We start from the raw sequence: 25,222 nt of genomic DNA, 5'->3' as shown, positions 1-25,222 counted from the left end.
AAATGTAACATTTGATATGATTTAAAATAAATAATAGTTGGATGATCAAAATAAAAACTAAATAATAAATAGGTAGCCATATAAGTAATTTACTCTTTTTCAGGCATAGGATGGGCCATGACCTAAGTAGGCCTATGCTTAGATACACCACTGATCAAGGCAACACCAGCCATACGGTGGTCTAAACCATCTATGTTATGACTTAAGTGTTGATATCCTCTTAAGTACTAAGAGCGATATTGAGCAAATCATGGACGAGTATATCAAGTTTTAATTCATTTTTATTTGAATAGATTAATGAGGTAGTAGTTTGACAAATAGTCGAAACCTTCAAAAATTATTTCTACTTAGAATAAATTCCACGACAGTGATAATTGAGGTTGAACTCATAAAGTGATGTTAGATTAATTATATAAAATAAACGAATAGATTAACAATTTTGTATAATGTTAGTTAAATTAAAATTCAATAATAAAAAGATATCCAATCAATAAAAATCATGAGATTTAATTCATGATCTCATTAAGAATTTCAAGATTATCAAATAATATTTATAAAAAATCAGTTTTCAATCAAATTATGATGTATTGATGATAAATATTAATTTAATCTTATTAATATTAAATCACAGATTCAATTTCGGATGATCCCTCCTCTCTTATCAAAATAACATCAATATCAGTTCATTTGAAAGAAGCACACATTGATAATTAAAGATGAAGAAAGCACATTTGGAAAACAACACGCTTCAATGGAGCTGAATGATTTGCCCTTGCTAGGAAGCATTTTTGCATTTGATTGATCCAAGAGGTGAAGCAGCAAGAAATCTCGACGAACTGCATCTCAGTGTCCCGATAAGATTTACCAACTGAGGACAAGGAAAAAATATGGTAAATACCTATCATCATCTCTTACGAATACAAGTAATAATAATAATAATTTAAAAATGGAGATATTAGTTTAGAAACATAAAAATAGATAAATAACTCACAAGTCGTCGTAAAAGCAGGGAGGGCGGTGCACTTTATAGAAATCTTCTCTTCCATCCATCACTTTGATCCCTTCTACCACACCAAACGAACCTTCTAATTTCAGTTCTTGGAGAGTAAAAATATACTTCAACCCTTCTGGGATCTTGATCAAGTTTGAAGTCTCCTCCACGCATAAACTCCGGAGTTGTGGCATTGCACCTTCTTCTATCTTCCACGAGGATAAGAAGAGTAGATCATACATTTTAAGAGAATCGAGTTGAGGAAACCCATTGGCAGAGCAAATCATTTGACTCCCGCTGTATGATCGAGATCCTAATTTAAGAATCCTCAAACAAGGCAGCTTTTCTAATACACCCATTGGATCCTGATTCATCCAACAGTTCGTCAAAGATAACTTGACAATATTTTGTGGAAGAAACTTCAGAACATGATGGCTCCCTTGCGGATCTTTTTTCATAAACCCGTCGAACTTCAGTTTGGACAGACGATGACATTGAGAGAGAGGTTCCAAGTCTGGATACGATGGGGTTAAACCTTGTTTAAACTTGATGTACAATGATGCAAGGCGTTGTAATTTCATCAGCGAAAGTAGGACAGGCTTCACGTCTTTTGCCCTATTGAATGTCATTCCTAAACTCTGAAGATTACTCAATCGTGGCAATGACTTGTTTCGAATCAACTCCTCATCCACTCTTATGTCTTTTAAAGTTTCAATACTTTTTGGAATCAATCTTGGGCGCATATGCGATGTACCTTTCCAAGACTCAGAACGCAGTTCAATATGCCTCAAATGTTCCAACTCGAATGCAACATCAGGAATTACAACAGAGCCACTATGTCGGAGGTATAAAGTGTATAAACTCTTCAACATTCCAATATCCTGGGGCAAGATTATTCCTTCACCTTGTAACTTCAAATACCTCAACTGTCTGAGGTTTCCGATTTCACTAGACACACTCCACACCTTAACATCCATTCTCACGAGATTCAACACCCTTAAAAATTTGAAATTTTTGCATTCTGAAATGTGCAGTTTTATCAATTCCTCATTCTGAAACAACAACAAAGAACGTAATTTAGGATGTTTTCCCTTCACACAAACATACCTTTTGCTAGGATGAATAGCAATTCTTCGTAGCATAGATTCTGTCAGTGTCACATCGGCTTCAGTCGACGGTGGCTTAACAATTTCAAAGAAATTCTCCTCTCTTGCTTTATCTATGCACAAGTCCCTCAAAAGATCATGTATTCGGCATGTTTTCACTTTTCTCCCCGTAGAGTCTCGCCTGCCGAGTTGAACCAAACTTCTATTCATGAGCTCGTCCAGGATTTGTTCGCCCTCATCCTCCATCAACATTTCCGTGCTTTCCGGAGATGGTGAAATGAAATCTTCAGCGATCCATAATCGAATGAGTTCCTTCTTTGATATCTCCCAATCTTCTGGATAATGACCAAGATAAAGAAAGCATGGTTTTAAACGATGAGGCAAATCATTGTAACTTAAAACCAAGATTTCATTCACTGCGCCATATTGATGGCCTTGTGGTTGTAACCCTTTCAATGGTCCTTGGAAGATCTTTCTGTGAACCATCTCCCATTGATCCTGTGTCTGTTTAGTTGCTAGCAAGCCTCCCAACACAACAATTGCTAGAGGTAGACCTCCACATTTTTTCACCATTTCTCTTCCGAGATTCTCAAATGCTTTGGGGCAAGCATGATTATCAGTCTTGTTTCGTGGTGATGCTTTTGTGATAAAAAGCTTCCAACTTTCATCATCGGTAAGAATTGGAAGCTCTATTGGAGAGTGCCAAGGATCCGCATATAAAGCCACATCCTTGTTGCGTGTTGTGAATAGAATTTTGCTTCCTTTTTTTCCTCGTGGAAAAGCAGGTTTAAGAATACCCCAATCCTCACTTCTCCAGATATCATCGAGGACCACCAAGTATTGTTTTTCTTTCAAAGCATCGTAAAGCTTTTTAATCAACTGATTTTCATTCAAGTGGTTAAATGATTCTCCTCCAGGCTGAACCTTCATCAGGACATCAAGTAAAACTTCTCTTGGGTTACATTGTTGAGATATAAAAACCCAAGCCAAGCAATCAAAACGCCGATTCACATCAACGTGTTTGTATACTTTTTTGGCAAGAGTAGTCTTTCCGATGCCTCCCATGCCGACTATTGAGACGACGGCATGGGATCTGTCTTCTTCCTTCATCAACTGGGCCAGGACATCCTTGGTGCTAACCTCCAAACTAACGACATCCTCTTCTTCAACATGCGAGAATGTTCTTCTTAACTGCTGCTGCATACTGGAAATAGAGCTAGATCCTGCTCCATCACCAGGTATCTTATAAACTGAAAGCCTCCTTGAAATATTTTCGAGATTGGTCTGGAATTTTTTGATCTCCACCCCGGTTTTGTGTAGATGAGAAGGCTTGGTGAAAATGCAGGTGAATCTCTTGACAACTGCATGAAAAAATCCTCGGCGGGCCTCTTTAAGAAATTCATCTTGGTGTGGATGTTCAAGAATGAATGAGTCGATGACATCTTCAGCATCGTAAACGAGATCTCTTATTTTCGACACCCGATCACGGAGAAGCTTGTCTTGTGCCTGCTGCCGGTCAACGTCCTCCAAGAAACTCTTCATACACTTCAGTTCATCCTTTAGGATACTAACTTGTTCTTTCACATCTTTCAGGAAAAGTGCTTCATTGATGAGTAAATCGGAAATTTTTTCAACAACCAACCCAATAGCATCTGCCATTTTCTTTTGCCAGTACTCTTCTTTGTTTTCTAAGTCAGAGATCCTCTTGATCTTGATTATTTTTCTTTTGTTCTGTGTATTTGCTGAACAACTGTATACTTTTTAATTTATAATCCCTTTTCTCTTTCTTTGGTTCCAATGGACGGCATAAAATACAAGCTGATTCTTTCCACTACGTCTAATTCTTATTATTTTTTCCAGCACCAATCATGTGCATTGTAGACTTCTTGGGATTTAATTTTCTTATCATCACATGGGAGCTTCAACCTCAATTTTCTTAGTTAATAATCTCAAGACAGCACATGAATTGCCATTAGAAATCCAGTTGTCTTGAATTTGAGATAGAAGACAGCGGAATGATAACATTTTAAAGAAATTGCCAACCTAGACCAAACAATTACTTATACAACGAATTATGGGATATGTTAAAGATACAACTATCTTAAGAACATTTCATTCTAAGAACATCTCCAGTGAAGCATCGAACACAGCGTCCACTTCGGCGGGATTCGACTTAGGCTTGAATGCTTTCGGTCGTGAAGTATGCTGATAAAATGACGTTGCACAGAAAATCATTAATCTGTAAATAGCTGAAAGCCAAAGTAGAATACAATGTAAATTGCAGGTATAAAATAAATATTTCAATACCTTGGACAAAAATGATTCAAGAACAGCAACAACATTCACAAGTGAAGGGTCCAATCCAATTTATTATTTAGCTTCTCTAGTAGTTGTATCGTCATCGTCTTTATCAACTTCCTCTACTTTCTTACCTGGCAATGAAACTTCCCCTGCAACCAAGTACACGATAAACCATTTTACTACAACTCAAATCTAGCACACAAATTCAAACGACCTTAATGAGTAGACATTCTTAAAGCTCTTTTGGTTAGTATGAGACGCAAATCCCCGGTATCTCCGTCAAAGAGACATATCAAAACAACAGATGTTTTTGGTCTAAACTTTTTCGGCTTCTTCCTAGATGATTTGTCCAACGTTGTCATCCAAGGAACTCGTTGGTGCCTTGTAATGACGCGGCTGTTGAGCCAAAGCTAAGAGTCTCTGCAATGGAAACGAAGGCAACCCGCCATTCGGTAAAGAAGTTAATGAAGCCACGAATGGAGAAGAACATGAAGCCAAAATCTGCGTTGTACGAATTAGTATACACAGGAAAAGGAGCTAATTAATTTTCTTTTTGAACTATAAAATTTTAATACTTACTTTCTGGATTTATGAATGATAAGCTTGGGGGAAAAAAGGAGAGAAAGAGGCAAGGGCAGGTCAAAATGGTCTCGTGTGGTCAAATGATAAAAAAAAAGAGTCAGATTAACGTGCTAAATCAGCTTTATGTTATCCAAGTTAACTGTTGTTAACATCAAGTGATCAATTTGTTATAAATCGATAACGTTAGTAATTAATTTGTTACTTTTGAAACTTTAGTGGGAAAAATAAAAACTTACTCAAATATTAGTGACTATTTATATAATTTACTCTTTAATAAATTTTGTTCTAGTAAAGACGAGACTTTCTCGTGGAAGCACGTAGTTAGGTTCGTAAATGAATAAAGTATTTGTGAAGTTAAATAAACGAATATGAATAAAAAATTTATGTTAATTTAGTAAACAAGCGAACACGAACATAGGTTTGTTCACTGTTCGGTTCGTTTATGTTTATGAAAAAACTCGTTTATCAACTTGTTCGTTTATGTTCATAAACAAGCTTGTTTAGTGGCTTACATAGAAGCTCGTTTACTTTTTATTTTTTTACATTTTAAATATTGGTGAATATATGGACTAAATTAGCGTACATGGTAAAATTTGGAGCTTAAAGATTGTATTTTCTTATTGTTGTGGATACTATATAAGATTTATTTAGTTAATTTTGTTTAATTTCTAAATATATAAATGAATATGTTCGAGAATGCTAAACGAACATATTCGCAACACATATAAACGAACACAAAATGAATGTTAAATGAACATGTTAGTGAACGTTAAATGAACGAACACGAATCGAATATGAACACCTTCAAAAATAAACAACTAAACATGAACATAACTTTATTCGTTCAAACTCGATTCATTCACACCTCTCTATATACCTGGCATTCTCATCTAAATATACTCATTTTTTAAATTATTTATCGAAATGACTTTTTTTCTCTGATAAACGAAATAAAAAACATGACCAGCATGAAATGTTTTCGTCAACGTAACACGATCATAGAAAAGATATGATCGATGAAACATGCCTTTGTTAGATTTTAGGAAAGCTGACCTGATTAAAGATCAAAATGAAAAGTAACGGGAAGGTAAGAAGACAAAATCACATGGATTTTGTTCAAAAATATATATAACATGAGCATTACGTATTGAAATCATTTGTTACAAGTCACATAAAAAAATAATACGTTACAAGCGAACGTTAAGTGATAATAATAACACATATAAAAATACGATTTTTAATCACTTAATAAATATATGTTAAAAAGATTATATTTATATGGATGAAAACTTAATATCTAATGAAAGTGGAATTTCTATCACCAAATTTCACATTAAAGAGAGATTGATTTTTTAATATTTAAATATAATTTGTAATATGTATTCATTAAACGATTGAATGTTATATATTTTTGAACAAGTTCATTCTTTTTCACTTTCTTCATTTTAGTTCTTAATCGTGAGAATTTACCTAGAAGGCATACTTAGAAAGAATGTTATTTCGAAAATTAGTCTTGAAAAAATATTATTTTCATAATTAATTTTTGTTAAAGTATATTTGGGTAAAATTATCCATATACCCGTCCAAATTGATATGAAGACCATATTGTGGATTAGGCTAGGCCTCAACAAAGCCTGAATTATTCCAAATGAATATGAACCAGACATTAATTCCAAACCTGGTCATGTACAACCCATGACAGTTTTACACGTACATGTATGAAAGTGCGAAAATTTACAAATATATTAAAATGTATATTTCATATTTTATTTCAATTCTTAGTAATCTTATTATTATGTAATTTGTATTAATCTATATAAAGAAACCAAAATATTATTTTTACAACAAGAAAAATAAAATAAATGAATTACGTGATCACTACCGTTTAAAGTTTTGAACCCAAGAACATATCAACGGATTGCAACTCTTTCAAGCCCACTCTCTCTCTGCATATCTGATGGTATGCCTCCTCAGCCACAGCTGATACATCACCATATGAAACGCATCGTACGGCTGCGGCGTCTGGTTCCACACGAAATGCTTACTCGCCACAGCAGCGTATTCCCTCATATCCTCGAACTCTTCCACCACCACGCGCCCCAAAACCCTCTTGATCTCCTTGGCCCCACCGCTTGTTCCCACGAACACCGCGATCCGCTGCCACTTCAGCAAGTCCATCAACGGCATATCCTGGATCGGACGGTCCGTAATCACCACCGGCACGCACCCGAAACTCATCGCTTCTCCGATCGCCGATATCTCCGACCCGTACTCGAATAAACAGAACTTGCTCCCGGCGAGTCTTTCCTCATAAGCCATCTGATCGGACGGCTCAGACTCAACCAAAATCTCGGGATCAGCTAAAAGCTGCTCCACCAAACTCGTCTCTTTCACCCAATTATACCTCACGTAACCCAGATAACTCGTGCTCTTTCTACCCGGAGCTTGAGTCGGCGCGTGAACGTTAGCAAGCGGAGGCAAACTAACATCCTTATGAGGAATAAACAGCCCAGGCATCGTCGGGAAACACGAGATCTGAACCGAATTTTTCTTCAACTCCACAACGTTCCGGTCCGAACCGTGGCCGACACTGGAACAAGAGAGGAAGAAATGATCGGCTCCGAGAGTTCGGTTCCAATAAATAAAATCCGTACGGTAATCCCCGACGACACGCGCGGCGGACTTAGTGGAGAGGTCGGAGTGGAAAGCGAAGGGGATGAAGAACAAATGGGCCTCTTCGGGATTCTGGGTGATGAAGTTGCTGCGGATGAGGGAAGAGTAGAAGAGGGATTCGACTTTGGAGTCAAACGACAGCGATTCGGGAGGCGGGTAAGTGTAAATTTTGAAGCTTTTCACCATTTTTTGGTAATTCTGGGGGAGAATTGTGGGGGAAAGGTAAGGGGAAGAGGTGAGAGCAGTGGAAAGTGAGAGGAAAGAAAGGAAGAAGACGAAGAAGAAACAGAGGAGAGACATTTCTTGGATTGGGAAAAGATTTTTGGTTGAATATTTGGGAATTGTTTGGAAGAATTTAAAAGGGATTTTGGAATTTAATTACGTTTGAGAGAGGAAAGGTGATGGCATTGGCACATGAAAATTGGGTGACCCAAAATGTCTATTTGCGATGCTTACACAAATGGATTTTAATCAAAATAATTAAATACTATGAAAGGTATATCATAAAATTTCATTTAACTTTTATTATAAAACATCAATCAAATCAATTATATTCGACTAAGATTGGTTTCCATTTTTTATAAATGAAGTTTTCTTGTTTTTAAATTCCAGTATGTTATAAATGAAGAAAAGAAGACCTCGTATACAGGTGCTCTTTTTCTTTTATTTTTAGTTTTTTTCTTGGAAAAGTTAGTTTAGAATAATTGCAAATTTGTTTTTATTAATTATTTAATTGAAATTATGCAGTTCCCGAAGGGAGTATGCAAATTTTCCCTCCAAATAATGGAAGGGGCGGAAGTACAGGCCCAGGCTATCAAACTCTTGAAGCTCCAACTGGTATATTAAACTTGGTTAATTTATCACTCATTTTTCACCTATGAAATGTTATGGTGAAATTGAAAATCTGCTATATTTGAATGATTAACGTCTTAAAGAGTGGCTTTTGTAAGGAAAATCTGTTATTGATGTTAACTGAAAGAAAGAGAAGCTTTCAAAGTAATGGCATTAGAGTTGAAATATTGGAAATTTGGTCACTGTACTGAGTGAATCTTCATTTTGGAAGTTAATTCTGGTATCTTAGAGAACTTTATTGAGAAAGTTTTATGTTCCCAATGCCCTTTAAGTTCGAATGGAGAGAATACACTGCATTCATCGTCTCGTTCCTTTTTACATTCTGGTATAGTTGCCTTCTATTTTCATAGTCACAGATTTTCCTTTTGTAACATCTTCACATAGTTGATGTAACCAAAATCTCTATCAGTTCTGAAAGAAACCTTCACATGATGCATATGCCATTTTTGTGGTATTGTTTGTGTGTGTGAATGTGTACATATATATTAACATTCTTCGAGTATTCTCTTCCTTTACTTATTTGATTGTGTGTCCTTCTCTTCTAACTAAGGAACATAGACTATTGATTTTGCATTCATGTTCTAAAACACCTTAGGCTTAGGAGTTAGGATATTGTGGATAAGTTACTATCAGCAGCATTGCAGCTTGATGTAATTCACTTATGGTAACATTTTAACGCTTTTATTTAGTGTTGTTGAAGGAATGTTATTATCCCTTTATCTACTCTATCCTATACAGAAAGTTTGGAACAACAGCCACCAAAATGCTGGAAGGGAGTGTTTAGTATCTCATCATACACACAGTATTTTAGTGTGGATACAAACGTGGTAATAAACAGAATGATAAGTTCCTTATATCCTACCATTGGAGATGTTTTCAGCAAGATCAATGCGAACCCTGATCTGTGAGTATGCTTACCCTTCCTTTCTCGACTCCTTGCAAAGTAGCTTCTGTCAAAGCTTCATTTGTCTTGATTTTTGCCATATATTTAGGTATGGGCATATCTGGATCACAACCACATTGGTTTTTATGCTTTCTTCCTTTGGAAACTTTGCCACATACCTTATGCAAAAGCATACTGATGCCACTGCTTCTTGGAGCTTTGATGTCGGCTATGTAAATGTAGCGGCTTCTGGTATCTGTGGTTATGCAATTGTGGTGCCAATGGAATTTTACTTCTTGCTTCAATATCTGGGTTTAAAGGCTAGCCCTGTACGATTTTGGTGCATGTGGGGTTATTCTCTCTCCATTTTCATCCCAACTGTGGTAAGTTTTTACTTTCTATTGAAGTCCAAAAGCTATCTACTTGTGAATTATTCTCTCTTTATTTCTATGAACGAGGGAACCTTAAATGCTAATTCAGTTATATTTTGCATCATTTTGGAGCTCAAATATATTGATCGTTTTGCAGTTCCTACTGCTTATTCCAGTCGAGTTTCTCCGATGGATGATTATACTAATTGCCGGTACGGTCTCAGCATGCTTTGTTTACTTGAATTTAAGATCTTATATCGATGGTGGTTGCTGCCTTCTTGTTGCAAATGGCCCTTGCAGTCTTCATCAAGGTCTGGTTCTTTCCCTAAACCACACTAAGTCATCCTATATGGTCTGAACACTGCTGTGGATTCTCCGATACTGGAATTACACAAAACCAAAACATGTAACAGAATTGAGATCTAGGGGTCGATGTTTCAGTGAGGCGTTGCGGTGCCACTAATTCGGTTTTGAAGTTGAAGGTGGTTGATCTAATTGACGAGGTGTTGTTTGCCTACCACTAATTCTCTTTTGGACATGGTTATGTAAATATAGGTTGTCATGGTCTTCATTTGTCAACTGTAATTGTTTTTCAAACTGTGTCAAAGATTTGGCTCCTATGAAATACGAACAATAACTAGCATAAAGTTACTAGGTAGACTCTCTCATTTGCCATAGTAGAACCATAGTCCTACCCATTTTAGATATTCGGGTCAATATGTGGAATGCATTAACTGTCTGTCTTTGGTGGGGCAATGTGGGTAGGGTAGGATATGGTTAAGTCAACATTCTTAAAATTAGGTGAGAGTAAAACTCAATCTCGCTAAAAAAATTTAGTTTTAAATTTCAATATATTCGAGTTGAGTTATTTGAATTGTTCGAGCTATTCGAGTTAATTTAAATTTTTTGTTTAGATTTCGAGTTTAAATCAAGTTTGAATCTTTAGAGTTTGAGTAATCAAAAATTAAAACCATATTCTTTTGATCTTTAGTTAAGTAATTTGATTTTTTTGTGATTTGATCATGGTTTCTTTGTTTATTCAATTCCTTATTCGAGTTTAAGTTTATTTTGAATAAATTTGAACCACATGCTACTCAATTATAATAGAATATTTGTGAGACTTCAATTATTCTTTTTGACAACATTTTTTTTCAATTTAATCTCTCGACTTTATATTTTATTCAATTTGATCATATGACTATAACTTTTTGGAAGTTCTTTCTTTTCATTAATTCTTCAAAGTCCTTTATACACTTGTCAACTCTTTATCTTCAAAAATCTTTTTTTTTAAAATAATATTATAAATATATTATATGATTTTAGATGGTATTTGATTATTAAATAACATTACAAATCTTACTTACATGTAAAAAAATATGAAAATATGTGTATATCATATGCACATAGAGACTCGTTTTAATTAGAATCAATAAATATCATAATATTATAAAAAAAATTACTTTTGAACTTAAACAAAAACTTAAAGAAATATATTCAATTCAACTCAAATTTCATAATTTGACTCAACTTGAATAAAAATAAAATTTGAATGACTTAATAATACTTGTAAACTCAACTAATGTAAAATTTTCTATTTGATTCAACTCCATCTAAAATTTATCCCTATTATAAGTATGAATGTATGATGGATGAGACTTGAATCTTACATAAGAAAGCATGATGCTCAATCTAACGTGAGTCCAACCGTTCATGACCCGGGCCGTCTTGGTTCGGCTCAGTCTTTACTCTCAAAGACTAGACCCATCCCACTTATAATAATTAATTAAAGAATTGTAGTTAAATTAATGATTTATTAAATTGTATTAATAATTAATAATAAAGTCATAATTGGTAGGAGTATCTGATTTGCACGTTTTCTATTTTCTTTTTTGGTTTCATCCAATAGGCTAATTAGTTAGAGATAATTAAAATAAGGGTTTTTGACTTTGAAATGAGTGTTTGTTTAATTGTTTTCGTTTCCCATTTATTGAATCTAATCTGCCTGTCTTTAGTCGTATTCCAAATGCACTATCTTTACTTATTTTTTTAATCAACTTGGACTAAAATTGGAATTTTATAAACTCTAGATGACTATAAAGTAATCATTTTGCTAAGGCGGATTTTCCATTTTAAAACATTTTCCCCCCTTGCATCGAGCTGCTTTTGCTAGTATTTGACTTCAATTTTTAATAGTTGAAATAAATCAAATATTAAAAATTGCTATTATTATCGCTAACGATCAATCAAATTTTAAAAGCTAAATCGAATAAATGAATATAAAATTAAAAATAATAATTACGTCTCTATTGATAAAATTACAAATTGTGTAAGGGGTAATATTATAGAAGATCAATTAAAATCATGAAAAGGATCTTTATCTTGATCATACCATCGGCTATCATATTAGTTTCACTATAAATTTAATTAATTTATGTTATTTAATTTTTGACACGTAGATTGAAACTTATTCACCGATGATAATAGACTGTGATTAACATCTAAATCAATAATCAATTTTATAGTTTGTGTACAATCAATTAAAATTTGGAAAATATATTGACAACTGGACCAATATAATGATTTGATTAATATGGTATTAATATTTTAACGATTAATATTAAATATTTTAAAATATAGATATTAATATATAATCTAAACGATAATTTAAAGACGTTAGATACAATTAACTCTCGAGAAAAATCCGAAAAATCACAGATTGTTTTTTTTTTGTCCCATGTGGCCCACTGTCAGTGGCGCCTCATCCACTACCTACTGTTTTTAATTTAAACCCAAATATATAATCCAAAAAGCCCACTAACACTTCTCAACCTCAAAACAGCTTTCTCTTCTCCTCTTTGAAAGCTCAAGCTTATAAAAACCTATTTCCAGATTGAAAATAAAATCCATTACTGACTCACTGAGTTGAACACAGCAAACAATGGCCGAGGATAGTTCCAGAGATTTTGTCAAGGACGTCAAGCGTATAGTCATTAAGGTTTGCTTCTTTTTTGTCGTTTTTCTTTTTGTTGCTGGCGTTGTTTTAAGTTTTGACTTTTTGATTAGCTTATTGTGATAAGGAAAGTAGAAACGAACTGATTTGCATGTTTAGTGGATTTATGTTGGTTTCAATTGGAGTGGAGGGGGTGTTTGGATACTAGGAAAGATGTGGAACTGCAAAAGAAAATGAACGCCTCGATTTCCTTTAAGTTATCTATTGTAAAAGAGAGAGTGCACTTTTTTGGTACCTAAAACATGTTTTCTTTTATAAAGAAAAAAAAGATGGCAGAAATGAAGTGTTTTTAACCAGGCATTTCCTAATGCTTTCTCCTAAATTCTGCAAAATGTATTTATATAATTTTTGAAGATCTTAAAATGGGATCAAGGATGTTAAATGCTATTTTTAAGCTAAGTTAAGTGCATTATATAAATAAGGATATTGAAATCTAAAAATAGAATTTTGTGTTTGTTTCATTGTAAATTGTAATGTAAATTATAATCTTAAAGAAAGATTATTTGTTTTTTGAAAACTGGATAAACTGAAAATTGGGTAAAAATAGGTTCTTTTAGATGTCAATTTTTTTTAAAAGGAAAAAAGGGTCTTTAACTTACTATGGAAATCATTTTACGAAGGTTGAAAAAAATGAAATTATGTAGAACTGTGTACGGCACAGCACTTTTTATGAAAATTAATATTTATTTTAAAAATATAAAAGAGTTCAAAATCTTTCTTCTGGAATCTTTGGATGCTTAATCATTGGAAATTGCCCTGAAAGTGATGTCTATTTTTGTTCGTAAAATTTGTTTTCAGATAGAATTTTTTTTTTGTCAAGTTGGTCCTCTATTTATATTTTATGGTTTGATTAAGAACAAAAATATTTTATGGTCCTCTAAAATTAATATTTTAGATTGTTGGAGTTCTGATGAATGAGTGAACTGCTTATATTGAAGGTTGGGACTGCTGTTGTTACTCGAAATGATGGACGATTAGCACTTGGAAGATTAGGAACACTTTGTGAGCAGGTATGGTATTTCCATTTATATGCCATCGTGAATGAAGTTCTGGGAGGCTGCACTTATTGCTTTATTTGCTTTGTAGTAAGTACTAACCTGGTTAAAGTTTCAATTCAAACAATGTGCAGATCAAAGAATTGAACTCCCAAGGATATGAGATTATTTTGGTGTCATCAGGTGCAGTTGGCCTAGGTCGCCAAAGACTTAGATATAGGAGACTAGTCAACAGCAGGTTTTTCATTTCTTCTTTTCAACACTGAGTAGTGACGTTTACCCCTCTATATCAACCCTAAAAACTGATATTGTTGCCATTCATGAAAAAGAAAAATGGGAAATAACTATATTTGGGATGAAATATTTTTCCTTGATATTTTTCTTAGTTATTTTCTCATATTTTGCAGCTTTGCGGATCTTCAGAAGCCGCAGGTAGAACTTGATGGAAAGGCATGTGCAGCTGTTGGACAAAATAGTCTTATGGCCCTGTATGATTCATTGTTCAGTGAGGTGGTTATAATTTTTTATTTCATGACTGCATCAGGCTATCTTTTTTTGAAGTTCATTCTTTCTTTGCTGGATCATTTTCATATCCAATATGCATGTTTTATCACCAGTACACGGAAACTTGAAATACACTTTTTGTTTTGCTGCAGCTGGATATTTCATCAGCTCAACTTCTTGTAACAGACAGTGATTTTAGAGATAGAGATTTTAGGAAGCAACTAAATGATACAGTGAAGTCCTTATTATCGCTGAAAGTTATTCCTATATTTAATGAAAATGATGCCGTCAGTACCAGGAAAGCTCCATATGAGGTATCATGCTGATAATTTTTCCTATGTTATGATGTCTCTTTAGATCATTACGTGAATCAATGCTATCCTTTTCTACCTATAGTAGTTTTATCTAATGTTAGAATGAAAAAAATGATATTCTTCATCATAAATAGAAACTTAAGCTTAGGAGGCTGTACCGTTACATTGTAATATGTTAAACAATGTGTATTCATATATATTGATATCAAATATCATCCCTCTGCCTATGGTGGTCTAGTCTATTGTTAGAATGGAAAGAGCTGTTCATCATAAGTAGAATAATAATATTAGGAGGCTGATGTACCTACACACTTTGACTCATCTTGAAGTTCATAATTTGATACACATTTCAGGATTCTTCTGGTATATTTTGGGACAATGACAGTTTGGCAGCGCTACTGGCTTTGGAACTAAAAGCCGATCTTCTTGTTTTATTGAGTGATGTTGAGGGTCTTTATAGTGGACCTCCAAGTGATCCAAAATCAAAGCTAATCCACACATATGTTAAGGAGAAGCATCAGGGTGAGATTACCTTTGGAGACAAGTCGAGGATGGGTAGAGGAGGTATGACTGCAAAAGTAAAAGCTGCTGTCAATGCAGCTTATGCTGGAATTCCTGTTGTTATCACAAGGTAATGTTTTATTACAGGTTTGGTTCTGTGCAATGTTTTGTTCTACCTTGACACGTGTTTAATAAAATAATGGGATTACTTAAAATGGTTGAATGCTGTTTCTGTTAGGATTGCAATCATTTAAAATGAAATTAATATTGCATTGAGCGATAGGAAAGTTGCAGCAATTTAGCCTGTCTTTCCTAATCCCATCTAAGAACCTTTCTACATTATTCTATGAATTGCTACTCAAGGAAAAGAATGTCTGAAGCTTGTTGCATTTATATTTGATGGTGTCATGCTGGTGTCAGTCACTTGCCTTCAGCCTCATTGTTAATAATTTCTCTTTTATTTCCTATAAAGTGGATGTACTGCTGAGAACATAATAAGAGTTCTGCAAGGACAACGAATTGGTACTCTCTTTCATCGAGATGCACATTTGTGGGAACCAATTAAAGAAGTTGGTGCCCGTGAAATGGCAGTTGCAGCAAGAGAAAGTTCCAGGCGACTTCAGGTAATACTCCGTTGCTTTGTGGCTCCCAATATTTTACTTTGTTACATTTTGAGGACATTATTTTACTTCTTCCTTGAGTTGTGGTTCTCGCTGCCAATTTTTTATGTTGACAGCCAGGTATACCTTCATGGCTTGTAGAAAAATAACTTAATGGCATTTGGTCTTCAGGCATTGTCCTCACTGGAGCGGAAAAAGATTTTACTAGACATAGCCGATGCTCTTGAGGCAAATGAAAATTTGATCACTGTTGAGAATGAAGCTGATGTTGCTGCTGCACAACAGGCTGGATATGAAAAATCCTTGATATCGCGGCTAGCTTTGAAGCCTGGGAAGGTTGAATCCTAAATCTAATTATGTTGGTTTTTGCTTATTGAATTTGAATTGCTATTACTGTTTCTTACCTCTCAGCTTTTATCATGTTCTCAAATACCAAAACCAGATGCAAAACTTTTGCTCTGGACTCCAACTGTACCTTGTGCCTTCTCAGATAAATTTGTGGTTATGATATTTTTCTGCATTATCGAATTTACACCTTGTACTCCACAGGTTTCGAGCCTTGCAAAGTCAATTCGTGTGCTTGCTAACATGGAAGACCCAATTGGCCGTGTTTTGAAGAAAACACAGGTAAAAAAGAGGTAGTTTATATGTTAGGTAGTTTATATGTCCAGTAGGTTTACACCCAGGTATGAAGTTCCTGGAGGTTCATTTGGTCTGAAACATGGTTGTTTAATTTCTAAACCTTAGATAAAAAAGTGGTACACAAAATGGTCCCTTTTTGGGTTGAGAGGATTATATAAGAGACCAAGACTAGTTTGGTTTAGCCAAAGCTCTTATTAACAGAATCACTTCAACTTTTTTAACAAATAGTTATTTAATGGTTGTCTTTGCATCCAGCTTGCAGATGGACTTATTTTAGAGAAAACATCAAGTCCTTTGGGTGTTCTTTTGATTGTTTTTGAATCTCGACCTGATGCACTTGTACAGGTAAATAAATAGAACTAAAACTTGGAAAATCCATTCTACTATTTCTCTTTGCTGTAAGTAAGAAGACATTTAAATAAACTATTTAATTACCGAGGTGGATCGTATCATGGGCATATGATCTTCATTTGGCTTGACCAAGGCAGGAAAATGCTATATGGCATTGTATGAGGCAGAGCTAAGAGCTATTTCTTGTTTGCCTAGTAAATTTATCTGCTTCTATTTCTGAATATACTCATGTGACTTTATGTTTGATTCGAATAGATAGCCTCATTAGCTATCCGAAGTGGTAATGGGCTTCTCCTGAAAGGGGGAAAGGAGGCCAAGCGATCAAACGCTATCTTGCATAAGGTCTGGATTCTAAAATGAGTTTTCTTGGATGTATGGAATTGAAATTTCATGTTAATTTTCATTTTCTGGTATTTTATCACCTCCTTTTGAATTCATAGGTAATAACTGAAGCCATTCCAAACACTGTTGGGGGTAAAGTTATTGGACTTGTGACTTCAAGAGATGAGATTCCTGATCTTTTAAAGGTTAGTAGGGATCCTAAAGTGATCAATCAGTAAAACTGATACTTTACAACAACAGTTTATAGTTTAATTTGGAACTCGACATTAAATTTATTTTTCAGCTTGATGATGTGATTGATCTTGTGATCCCAAGAGGCAGCAACAAACTTGTTTCTCAAATCAAGAGTTCAACCAAAATTCCCGTTCTTGGTCATGCAGGTTAGATGGGTTACTTTTGTCTTATATATGCTTGTCCTAATGTAGAGGTGTTCATGGGTCGGGCTGAATTCGAGCCTAGTTTCTCATTTGGTGAAAGTATACTGTATGTTTCAGATGGAATATGCCATGTATATGTTGATAAGTTTGCTAATATGGATATGGCAAAGCGGATTGTTTTGGATGCAAAAATAGACTATCCAGCAGCTTGCAATGCAATGGTAATGTATCGTTCATTTGTCTATTTATTTCTCAAATTTATTCTTTGAGGCTCTATTATGTTTGAATATTTTCATATCGTGTTCGGCACATTGCATAGTTATTTAATGCTTCTCTTTTACTTTTGGCAGGAAACTCTTCTTGTCCACAAGGATTTAGTGCAGAACGGTGCACTTAATGAGCTAATCGTCGATCTCCGTATGCAAGGTACATTTCAAATACCTTCACTTATTATATATGGTACTTCAAAACCATTTTGAAATGAACTTCAGTTATCCGAAAGTGACCATGATTTGTATGCATTTCCAATACATTGTGATGCAATATTTGGAACACGAATGGATAACCAACAATAATTAATCTTTTGCAGGTGTTAATTTATATGGTGGACCAAGAGTAAGTACTTTGTTCAATATCCCACAAGCACGCTCTTTTCATCATGAATACAGTTCAACGGAATGCACAGTTGAAATAGTCGATGACTTGGCTGCAGCCATCAATCACATCCATCAACATGGCAGGTATGTTATTCACTCTCTTGAAAGAGAAGATTATTGAAATATCTTTGTTTGCCTTTCTGTTTGGATGTATGCCAACGTTTCCACGAGGAGACGGACATGAATTACCCTTTTTTTCCCTCCCTTTGCAGTGCACATACCGATTGTATCGTTTCAGAAGACCGAGAAACTGCAGAAGTCTTCCTGCATCAAGTCGACAGGTGATATTTCAATTATCTAGTTGTCACATCTAAAATAAGAAAATGCAATGGTATGTTCAAAGATCTGTTGGTCGTCGTGTATTTAAATGGGCAGTGCTGCTGTTTTCCATAATGCAAGCACGAGATTCTGCGATGGTGCTCGATTCGGTCTAGGTGCCGAGGTATTGTATCCATCGTTTTCGACACCTTTTTAATATGTCTAAGTTCAATAGTCAAGTATTTGATTTCTTTTTTCTTCTATAACCAAATAGGTTGGAATAAGTACGAGCCGAATTCATGCTCGGGGTCCGGTCGGAGTGGAAGGATTGTTAACAACAAGATGGTACAGATCTATTAAAGATCATTTATCTACTACATATTTCTACGTACATGTATTTATACATACATGCTTCCTATAGGAAATTATCGTCGGTAATCCTGGTTTATTCAAATCGTTTATTTTACCGTATGATGACTCCGATTTTGTTTTTCTTGCCAAACACAGGATTCTGAAAGGAAGTGGGCAGGTGGTGGATGGTGATAAAGGGGTCATTTACACCCACAAAGACATGCCCGTTGTTTCTTGAAAAAAATGCATCAGAAAAAGAACCCCAAAATGCAAAGGGGAAACAATGGCTGAAGCTGCTGTTTTAGGTTACTTTTTTTTAATGGGATAGGATTTGTTGAAGGTATTGTTGTTTATTACTGTTAATGCTACGCTCTGTTCTGATGTAATTTTATTTCTTTTATGTTATAATGCAAAACAACGCAGAGCACTTTAATTCCATCGTTTGCACTTCCTTTGATCTTGTGAGATGTCTCTACTTCTCGTAAAACTAAGAACAAAATTCTTTCAGCGATAATGTGTTGTTACACGTCACCAAGTGCTGTGTGTGGTCATCTGATTAAAAATTTAAAAATATTAAATTAAATTAAATTAAAATTATGATGAACTTAATAAAATATGCAAGTAGTAAGGATTATATGAACACTTATATTTTAGGTAAGTGTTCACTCGTCTCAAGTTCAAAAAATTTTAGTTAGTTAAGTTGATTAATCTTATTTTAAGATTCAATCTTTATTTAATGTTTTTAGGAGTTGAATTTATGAGTTTTGAGTTGAACCGTGTCAAGTTTTTGAGTTTCTGTTTATATTTAATTATAAATATTTAAAATATTAGTGTTATTTGGTCCAATTTAACAACTTTCTCTAATCATTTATAAGATATACGTGTATAATTCTTCATATTTTTTCACATTAAAATGTTATTTAAGAAAAACATATGTCATCTAAATTATAAAACATGTTTATAATAAAAAATTCAAGCATTAAAAGTTGGAGAAAAAGTATTAATGAGATCATAAAGTATATTAACGATAATTGAAATAAGTTATGGAGTGTAAAAAATTATCAAAATTAAGGATTAAAAGTTGTCTTTTAAAAGAAAGTCGTGTCTCATACTCTTGTCTGAATATGTATCTGACACGAATTTTGACGAGTTGCTAGTGATAGTAATGATAATGAGGAGGATGAAAATTGCAGGTGAGAGCCATTTTATTTGTTACAGCCGCTAGTTCTTCAGCTGGTGTGCAGTTGTTTTCTCTTGTCTGAATAACACGAATTTTGACGAGTTGCTAGTGATAGTAATGATAATGAGGAGGATGAAAATTGCAGGTGAGAGCCATTTTATCAGTTGCAGCCGCTAGTTCGTCAGCTGGTGTGCAGTTGTTTTCTCTTGTCTGTTTATTCAAGAAAATCGTATCAGGTTGACGTTGATAAAAATAGGTTTCAACACCATACCCGTGACCATTTTAACATACCATCCGTCAACCAAGACCATTTTTTGATATTATCCAAATTAGATCTCAGCCTCCATTTTTCTGATACAATTACTTTTTAGGTCCTCCTAATTTTGAAACTAAACAAATTAAACTTTAGCCAACTCTTTTTTCGGTTTAAATATGTTTTAAGTCTCTTTCGTTTTAAAATTAAACATATCAAATCTTATCCCCCCTCCATTTTTAATTTGATTCTTATTTATATTTTTCTTTAAAGTTGCATCCTAACCCTATCCCGAATCAACACTTGTCTCATATTGTATGTAGTCACATCCCTACCCAGTCAAGATGGTGAAAGCAGTTGTCGATTCATTCGAATAATTCAAATTTAGTCCAATTAATTCATTAATCATATGTCAAAATAATATTATAGTATGAATTTTAAAATTCATTATCTCTCCTTAAATAAAGAGTGATTTATTGAGATGGAAAACAATATGTGTCTGACTCACTCATGATAGGAACTGCTCAGCCAAAGGGAATTACAGCTACGCTATCGTGCGAAGGTGATCAATTTGCATTACCTACAACAAAAAGTATAATTACTATTTTCTTCTTAATTAATTGTTGTGGTCCTCGAATATTGTTATAATGATGAAAATGACTTCAGGAATATGCTATTTAAGTTCTTTATCCTCTCCATTCTTGGGTCACCAAAATATATATGAGATCTGCTTAATTTATTTTGAGGTAAAACACATTTCAGACCACTCAATTATTAATAAGGCTATATATGGGTCGTCTACTTTTAAAAAGTCACACTCAGGTCACTCAATTAGTTTGTTACAAACAAATCATTCCTCCGTTATAATAGTCTCTAAAATTATACATTCTATCAATTTTGTCATAACCCAAAAATATTTTAATAAATTTTATTCTTCATTTTTAAAAATTCTATCAATTTAATTCTTATTAGTCTCTCAAATAACTTATATTTCATCATCGATTATCATCTCACGACACTCATCAAACAACTTTTTTTAGACAATGATCGTTCAATCTCCATAAATAACGACCATAGGATTTCAAATTGGTCTTCTTCACATAAATAAATGGTCCTTTCCAAATATTGATTGAATTTTATTTTAATTAGTATCACTATTATTATAACAAGTTTTTTTTTTTAAATAAGAGGTTGTAACGTTTAAGGCATTATTAAATTCATAACCTTCATAATGTTACAATAATATTGATATCAATCGAATTAAATCTTGATAAAAAATTACTAAATATTTTATTTTATTTTTAAAGTAGAACTAATTTATTAAAAAAACTCAATTTAACATGAACATTTTTTACCCATTGCCGTGAAAATTTATAGTTGGATTAGGTTTTTTTTAAAGAGGTAGGTCTGCCAACTGCAATTTTTAATAATTAATTTCTAACATTAATTAATTGAGAAAAATTATGTCTGCCCCATAATGTCAATTCTCCACATGGAAGGGCATGCATCATTTAATTAACTTTTTCCCCTACATTTATTTATTTATTTATTTATTAATCCACTTGATTCCAACTCGAAAAAACAAAAGAGATTTGACTTATTTTTTGAGATCCTTGGATGCTATTTTTACGTGAAGAATATACTAAATAAATGAGAATTAAAAGGACTCGATTGTCAAAATTTTGGAAGATAGTGATGGCCAAAATTTTGGAAGAATAAACAAATCAACTTCCACTACACGTTTTTCTTATAATTTTTTAAATTTTCTTTCCGATGGCAATTTGACATGCATCGTGAACCAATGAAATGTGATCAAATTAGAAGGAATTCTTTTTATATGCATTTATGGGATTTTGGCATACATAGTTTGATGGAATCAATAATTATGAAATTGAGAGATCTTTCAAAATTAAGATTCTCCTATTGTCGTCTGGTTAATGCATTCCGTTGATACGGATATGTGTTCGATAATTGAAGAGCGTATAATTTATTCATATTTAAATATATATCGAACACGAAAAAGAAAGTGAAATAATTTTATTTTGTAATATACAGTAGAGTTACACATTTCATACCAAAGATTATCTTATGCAGTTGACAAACAGAACATGACCATCAGACTTGCAGAAAACTGAGATTCAACGCATGCGGAGTGAAAAAAAAGGAATAAATAAAAAGAACAAATGCATTCCTTGAGACAATACATGCTTTGCTACTTAATTTCACCTGCAAAACGGAAGACGTGGTCACATGACGATCTCTGGCTTCAAAATGCTCGATTTGATCTCTTTGTGAGGCAAAACCACGCCGCCATTGCTGTAAATTTCATCGCATACATGTACGTCTTCTCCCAGAATAGTCATGTTTTCTACTCTAGCCCATTGGCCGACGGTGGAGTGCCATCCGATAATACTGCTGGATACGCAAGCGTGTTTCTTGATGCGGACTCCACGCATCACGGTGCAGCGAGAGAGTCTGACACCAGACTCGACAACGCAGCCTGGACCAATTGCCACATCTGGTCCGATCAAGCATCCTTCTCCGATTTTGGCAGTCTCGTGAACCAAAACATTTCCCACAATGTGAGAACCAGCGGCTAACTTCATTGAGGCTTTCTTCCGCAAGGAGTCTAGATAGAGTCTCAGTCCAGTAATGTAGTCCCTTGGCTGACCAATGTCCATCCAGAACCCGGGAAGGACCATTGCATACAGCTTCTTCTCTGCTGCAATCTTTGGGAAGACTTCTTTCTCGATTGAGGTCGGCCTCAGCTCAATTCTATCAAGAACAGAAGGGTTCAGCAGATATATCCCAGCATTGATTTTGTTCCCAACAAACAATTTTGGTTTCTCCACAAATTTGTCCACTTGCCCCGTTGATTCTTCCATCATCACCACACCGTATTTCGATGGCTCGTCCACCTATTTAGTTTCAACTCGAGTATTACAATCTCTTCAAAGAAATTAACTTAAAATCTGAAAATAAAGAACTTAGAGCTGAATTGTTACCTTGGTTACCATAATGGAAGCTTCTCCTCCATGGGCTTTGTGGAATTCAATCATTTCTTTGAACGGATACTCACTGATAACATCACTGTTAAGGACAAAAAATGGTTCACCAGACTCGTCAATGAGTTTGTCCCTAGCCAAAGCAAGAGGACCAGCAGTGCCAAGCGGCTCCGTCTCTTGAGAGCATGTGATCGTGATCCCGAGTTTAGTTTCGAATTCCTTCAAGAAGTTCAACATTACCTACAAAATCAAGTGCTCAATGGTCAGCTTACGAACCACTTAGCCACTAAACTTTTAGTCCGTTGCATTAAATTTTACACATGAAAGACTCACTCATGTACCTCAGGTTGGTAGTTAATAGCCAATACAACTTCAGTTACTCCAACAGCCTTGAGAGCCTCGATCTGAAAACATCCAAAGCTACATTATTCCACAAAATAAACAAACTTACCTTGACAAAACAACAATCATAAATAATAATAAAAATGATTCCAAAATCCATAGTCCAGAAATATACCTGATGAAGTATCATGGGTTTATTAGCGAATTCAACAAGCGGCTTTGGAAAACTCAGAGTCAAGGGCCTCAAACGTGTTCCAAATCCTCCAACAAGAATAAGTGCCTTCATTGTGATACACCTTTTGGATTACCTGTAGATAATACGACCAGTATCTTAAGCAACTTGAGAAATGCTTAATCCCCAAAAGCTCTTCTACAAATGTTAAACCTAAAAACAATACTATGACAATAAAATGATTGAATTAAAAAAATAGAAAACTTTGATGTGAAAAGAAATCCATTAAGTGACATGAATCAAGAACGAAATCCAGCTATAGAGTAACCTCTGCTTCAAGTAATGACAGATGGTTTAAGATACTTCATTTTTTCTTATTCCATTTTTTAAAACCTTTTAAAGGGAAAAGAAATGTATATTTTTTAAAGAATCTCCTTTTCACGCTTCCACCCTCCAAATCCAATGGTGCCATAGGAAACAGAAAATCGCCACAAAAATCGCACCTAGAAGGAAATAATAAACACAAATTTTCAACTAGAAGCATTTGAATTTGACAATTCCACCAAAGCCAGTCTGGATCTGGCGACACGGAAACTATCGATTCTCACAAAAAAATTGAAAACAAACATAGCAAAAAGAAATGAAAACTTCAGTAGAATTCTTAACCAACGCCAGAATGGCGAGTAAAACATTAACTTAGACACTGGCTAAACGAAAATGAGACTAAACAAATAAACTCAACCTCCGTTGGTCTTCTTAAATTTAACCATGTAAACAATCAGGTCTAACAAGAGACATCATTGCAAATCAAATTAAACCTCAAAATTCTCCCAAAAACCGCTATTAAAGCAACGAAATCGAACTAAAAATCAACGAACGTCAAATCACAATGTCAACTCCACGTCTCCACCGAATCATTCAAAGCAAAAATCTTACGAACTTTGAGAGAAGACTTTGTACAAAGCTCGAAACAAACAGAATTAAGTGAGTACCTTAAAGGCTTACCAGATCCAAGCACGAACTGAGTTCAAACAACAAAACTCGAGCCCGATTCGAGGCAACCGAAAAGAAAAAAGGCTGAGAAATGAGTCAACTAGGACGAGTTGTATAGTTTTTGTTTTCCGTCGGTAGCTGAGCTGGCAGCTGAGAGGGAATCCTGGGGGGTGTTGATTATGAGAAAGGAGAACGGTATTTATATACAAAAGGCGAGACTGTGGTGAAGATAACTAACGTGAAGTTTTCCTTGGCGGACTCGAACTTTAATTATTAAATTCAATTTATTTTATTTTGTGGAAAAAAGATTTCTAGCGACGGATTTGGAATTCGTAGGGGATGTTTCCGGGTGGTTTCGGGTTTTGGACGGGTTACGGGTCGTGGATAAAATAGTACGGTCCGGGTTTTATCGGCGAAGGTGGGTGTGGTCAGAAAATGTTGGAAAAAGGAAAATGATAGGTAGGCTATCATTGTTGGGCAAAATTGTGCTGAAGTTCATTCAACTATGTTAAATAATTATTTTAACTATAAAATTATCATTAAATTTATTATACTCTTATAGAATAATTGTTATAATTTTATAATAGATATGAAAGT

At 34.4% G+C, this 25,222-nt stretch overlaps 4 protein-coding genes and 2 pseudogenes across 5 annotated transcripts; 2 read left to right on the top strand and 4 right to left on the bottom strand.

The window, feature by feature from the left end:
- Positions 1–812: 812 nt before the first annotated feature.
- Positions 813–3,760, bottom strand: LOC120213327 (probable disease resistance RPP8-like protein 2). The gene is made up of 2 exons (XM_039211509.1): positions 992–3,760; positions 813–868 (listed from the first exon to the last, which is right to left on the bottom strand). The coding sequence occupies exons 1-2, from the start codon at positions 3,754–3,756 to the stop codon at positions 862–864; spliced, it is 2,772 nt and encodes a 923-aa protein (XP_039067440.1). The 5' UTR covers positions 3,757–3,760; the 3' UTR covers positions 813–861.
- Positions 3,761–4,209: 449 nt separating this feature from the next.
- Positions 4,210–6,666, bottom strand: LOC120213439 (annotated as a pseudogene).
- Positions 6,667–6,797: 131 nt separating this feature from the next.
- On the bottom strand, positions 6,798–8,053 carry LOC120213326 (probable glycosyltransferase At5g11130). The gene has a single exon (XM_039211508.1). It carries the CDS (start codon positions 7,951–7,953, stop codon positions 6,910–6,912), a length of 1,044 nt encoding a protein of 347 aa, XP_039067439.1. The 5' UTR covers positions 7,954–8,053; the 3' UTR covers positions 6,798–6,909.
- Positions 8,054–8,268: 215 nt separating this feature from the next.
- On the top strand, positions 8,269–10,633 carry LOC120213048 (annotated as a pseudogene).
- Positions 10,634–12,610: 1,977 nt separating this feature from the next.
- Positions 12,611–18,956, top strand: LOC120213324 (delta-1-pyrroline-5-carboxylate synthase-like). The gene is made up of 20 exons (XM_039211505.1): positions 12,611–12,754; positions 13,708–13,779; positions 13,899–14,002; positions 14,172–14,274; positions 14,421–14,582; positions 14,936–15,213; positions 15,556–15,706; positions 15,875–16,039; positions 16,253–16,330; positions 16,601–16,690; positions 16,952–17,038; positions 17,137–17,223; positions 17,322–17,418; positions 17,533–17,636; positions 17,766–17,841; positions 18,005–18,155; positions 18,284–18,352; positions 18,447–18,513; positions 18,604–18,674; positions 18,837–18,956. Exons 1-20 carry the CDS (start codon positions 12,698–12,700, stop codon positions 18,916–18,918), a joined length of 2,151 nt encoding a protein of 716 aa, XP_039067436.1. The 5' UTR covers positions 12,611–12,697; the 3' UTR covers positions 18,919–18,956.
- A 3,167-nt stretch (positions 18,957–22,123) lies between these two features.
- Positions 22,124–24,803, bottom strand: LOC120213325 (mannose-1-phosphate guanylyltransferase 1). Of its 2 annotated transcripts, none has more exons than XM_039211507.1 (5): positions 24,625–24,803; positions 23,636–23,768; positions 23,460–23,522; positions 23,119–23,358; positions 22,124–23,031 (listed from the first exon to the last, which is right to left on the bottom strand). In XM_039211507.1, the coding sequence occupies exons 2-5, from the start codon at positions 23,744–23,746 to the stop codon at positions 22,360–22,362; spliced, it is 1,086 nt and encodes a 361-aa protein (XP_039067438.1). In that variant the 5' UTR covers positions 23,747–23,768; positions 24,625–24,803; the 3' UTR covers positions 22,124–22,359. The 2 variants fall into 2 exon arrangements, with proteins under 2 accessions (XP_039067438.1, XP_039067437.1); XM_039211506.1 differs by having other exon boundaries at positions 24,638–24,802.
- Between the last annotated feature and the right edge of the window lie 419 nt (positions 24,804–25,222).

The sequence above is a fragment of the Hibiscus syriacus genome, unplaced genomic scaffold (genome assembly GCF_006381635.1).
Source record: "Hibiscus syriacus cultivar Baekdansim isolate YM2019G1 unplaced genomic scaffold, ASM638163v2 tig00110020_pilon, whole genome shotgun sequence".
NCBI classification, from domain to species: Eukaryota; Viridiplantae; Streptophyta; class Magnoliopsida; order Malvales; family Malvaceae; genus Hibiscus; species Hibiscus syriacus.
The sequence above is the reverse complement of the archived record's forward strand: the minus strand, read 5'-3'. Positions and strand labels throughout refer to the sequence as shown.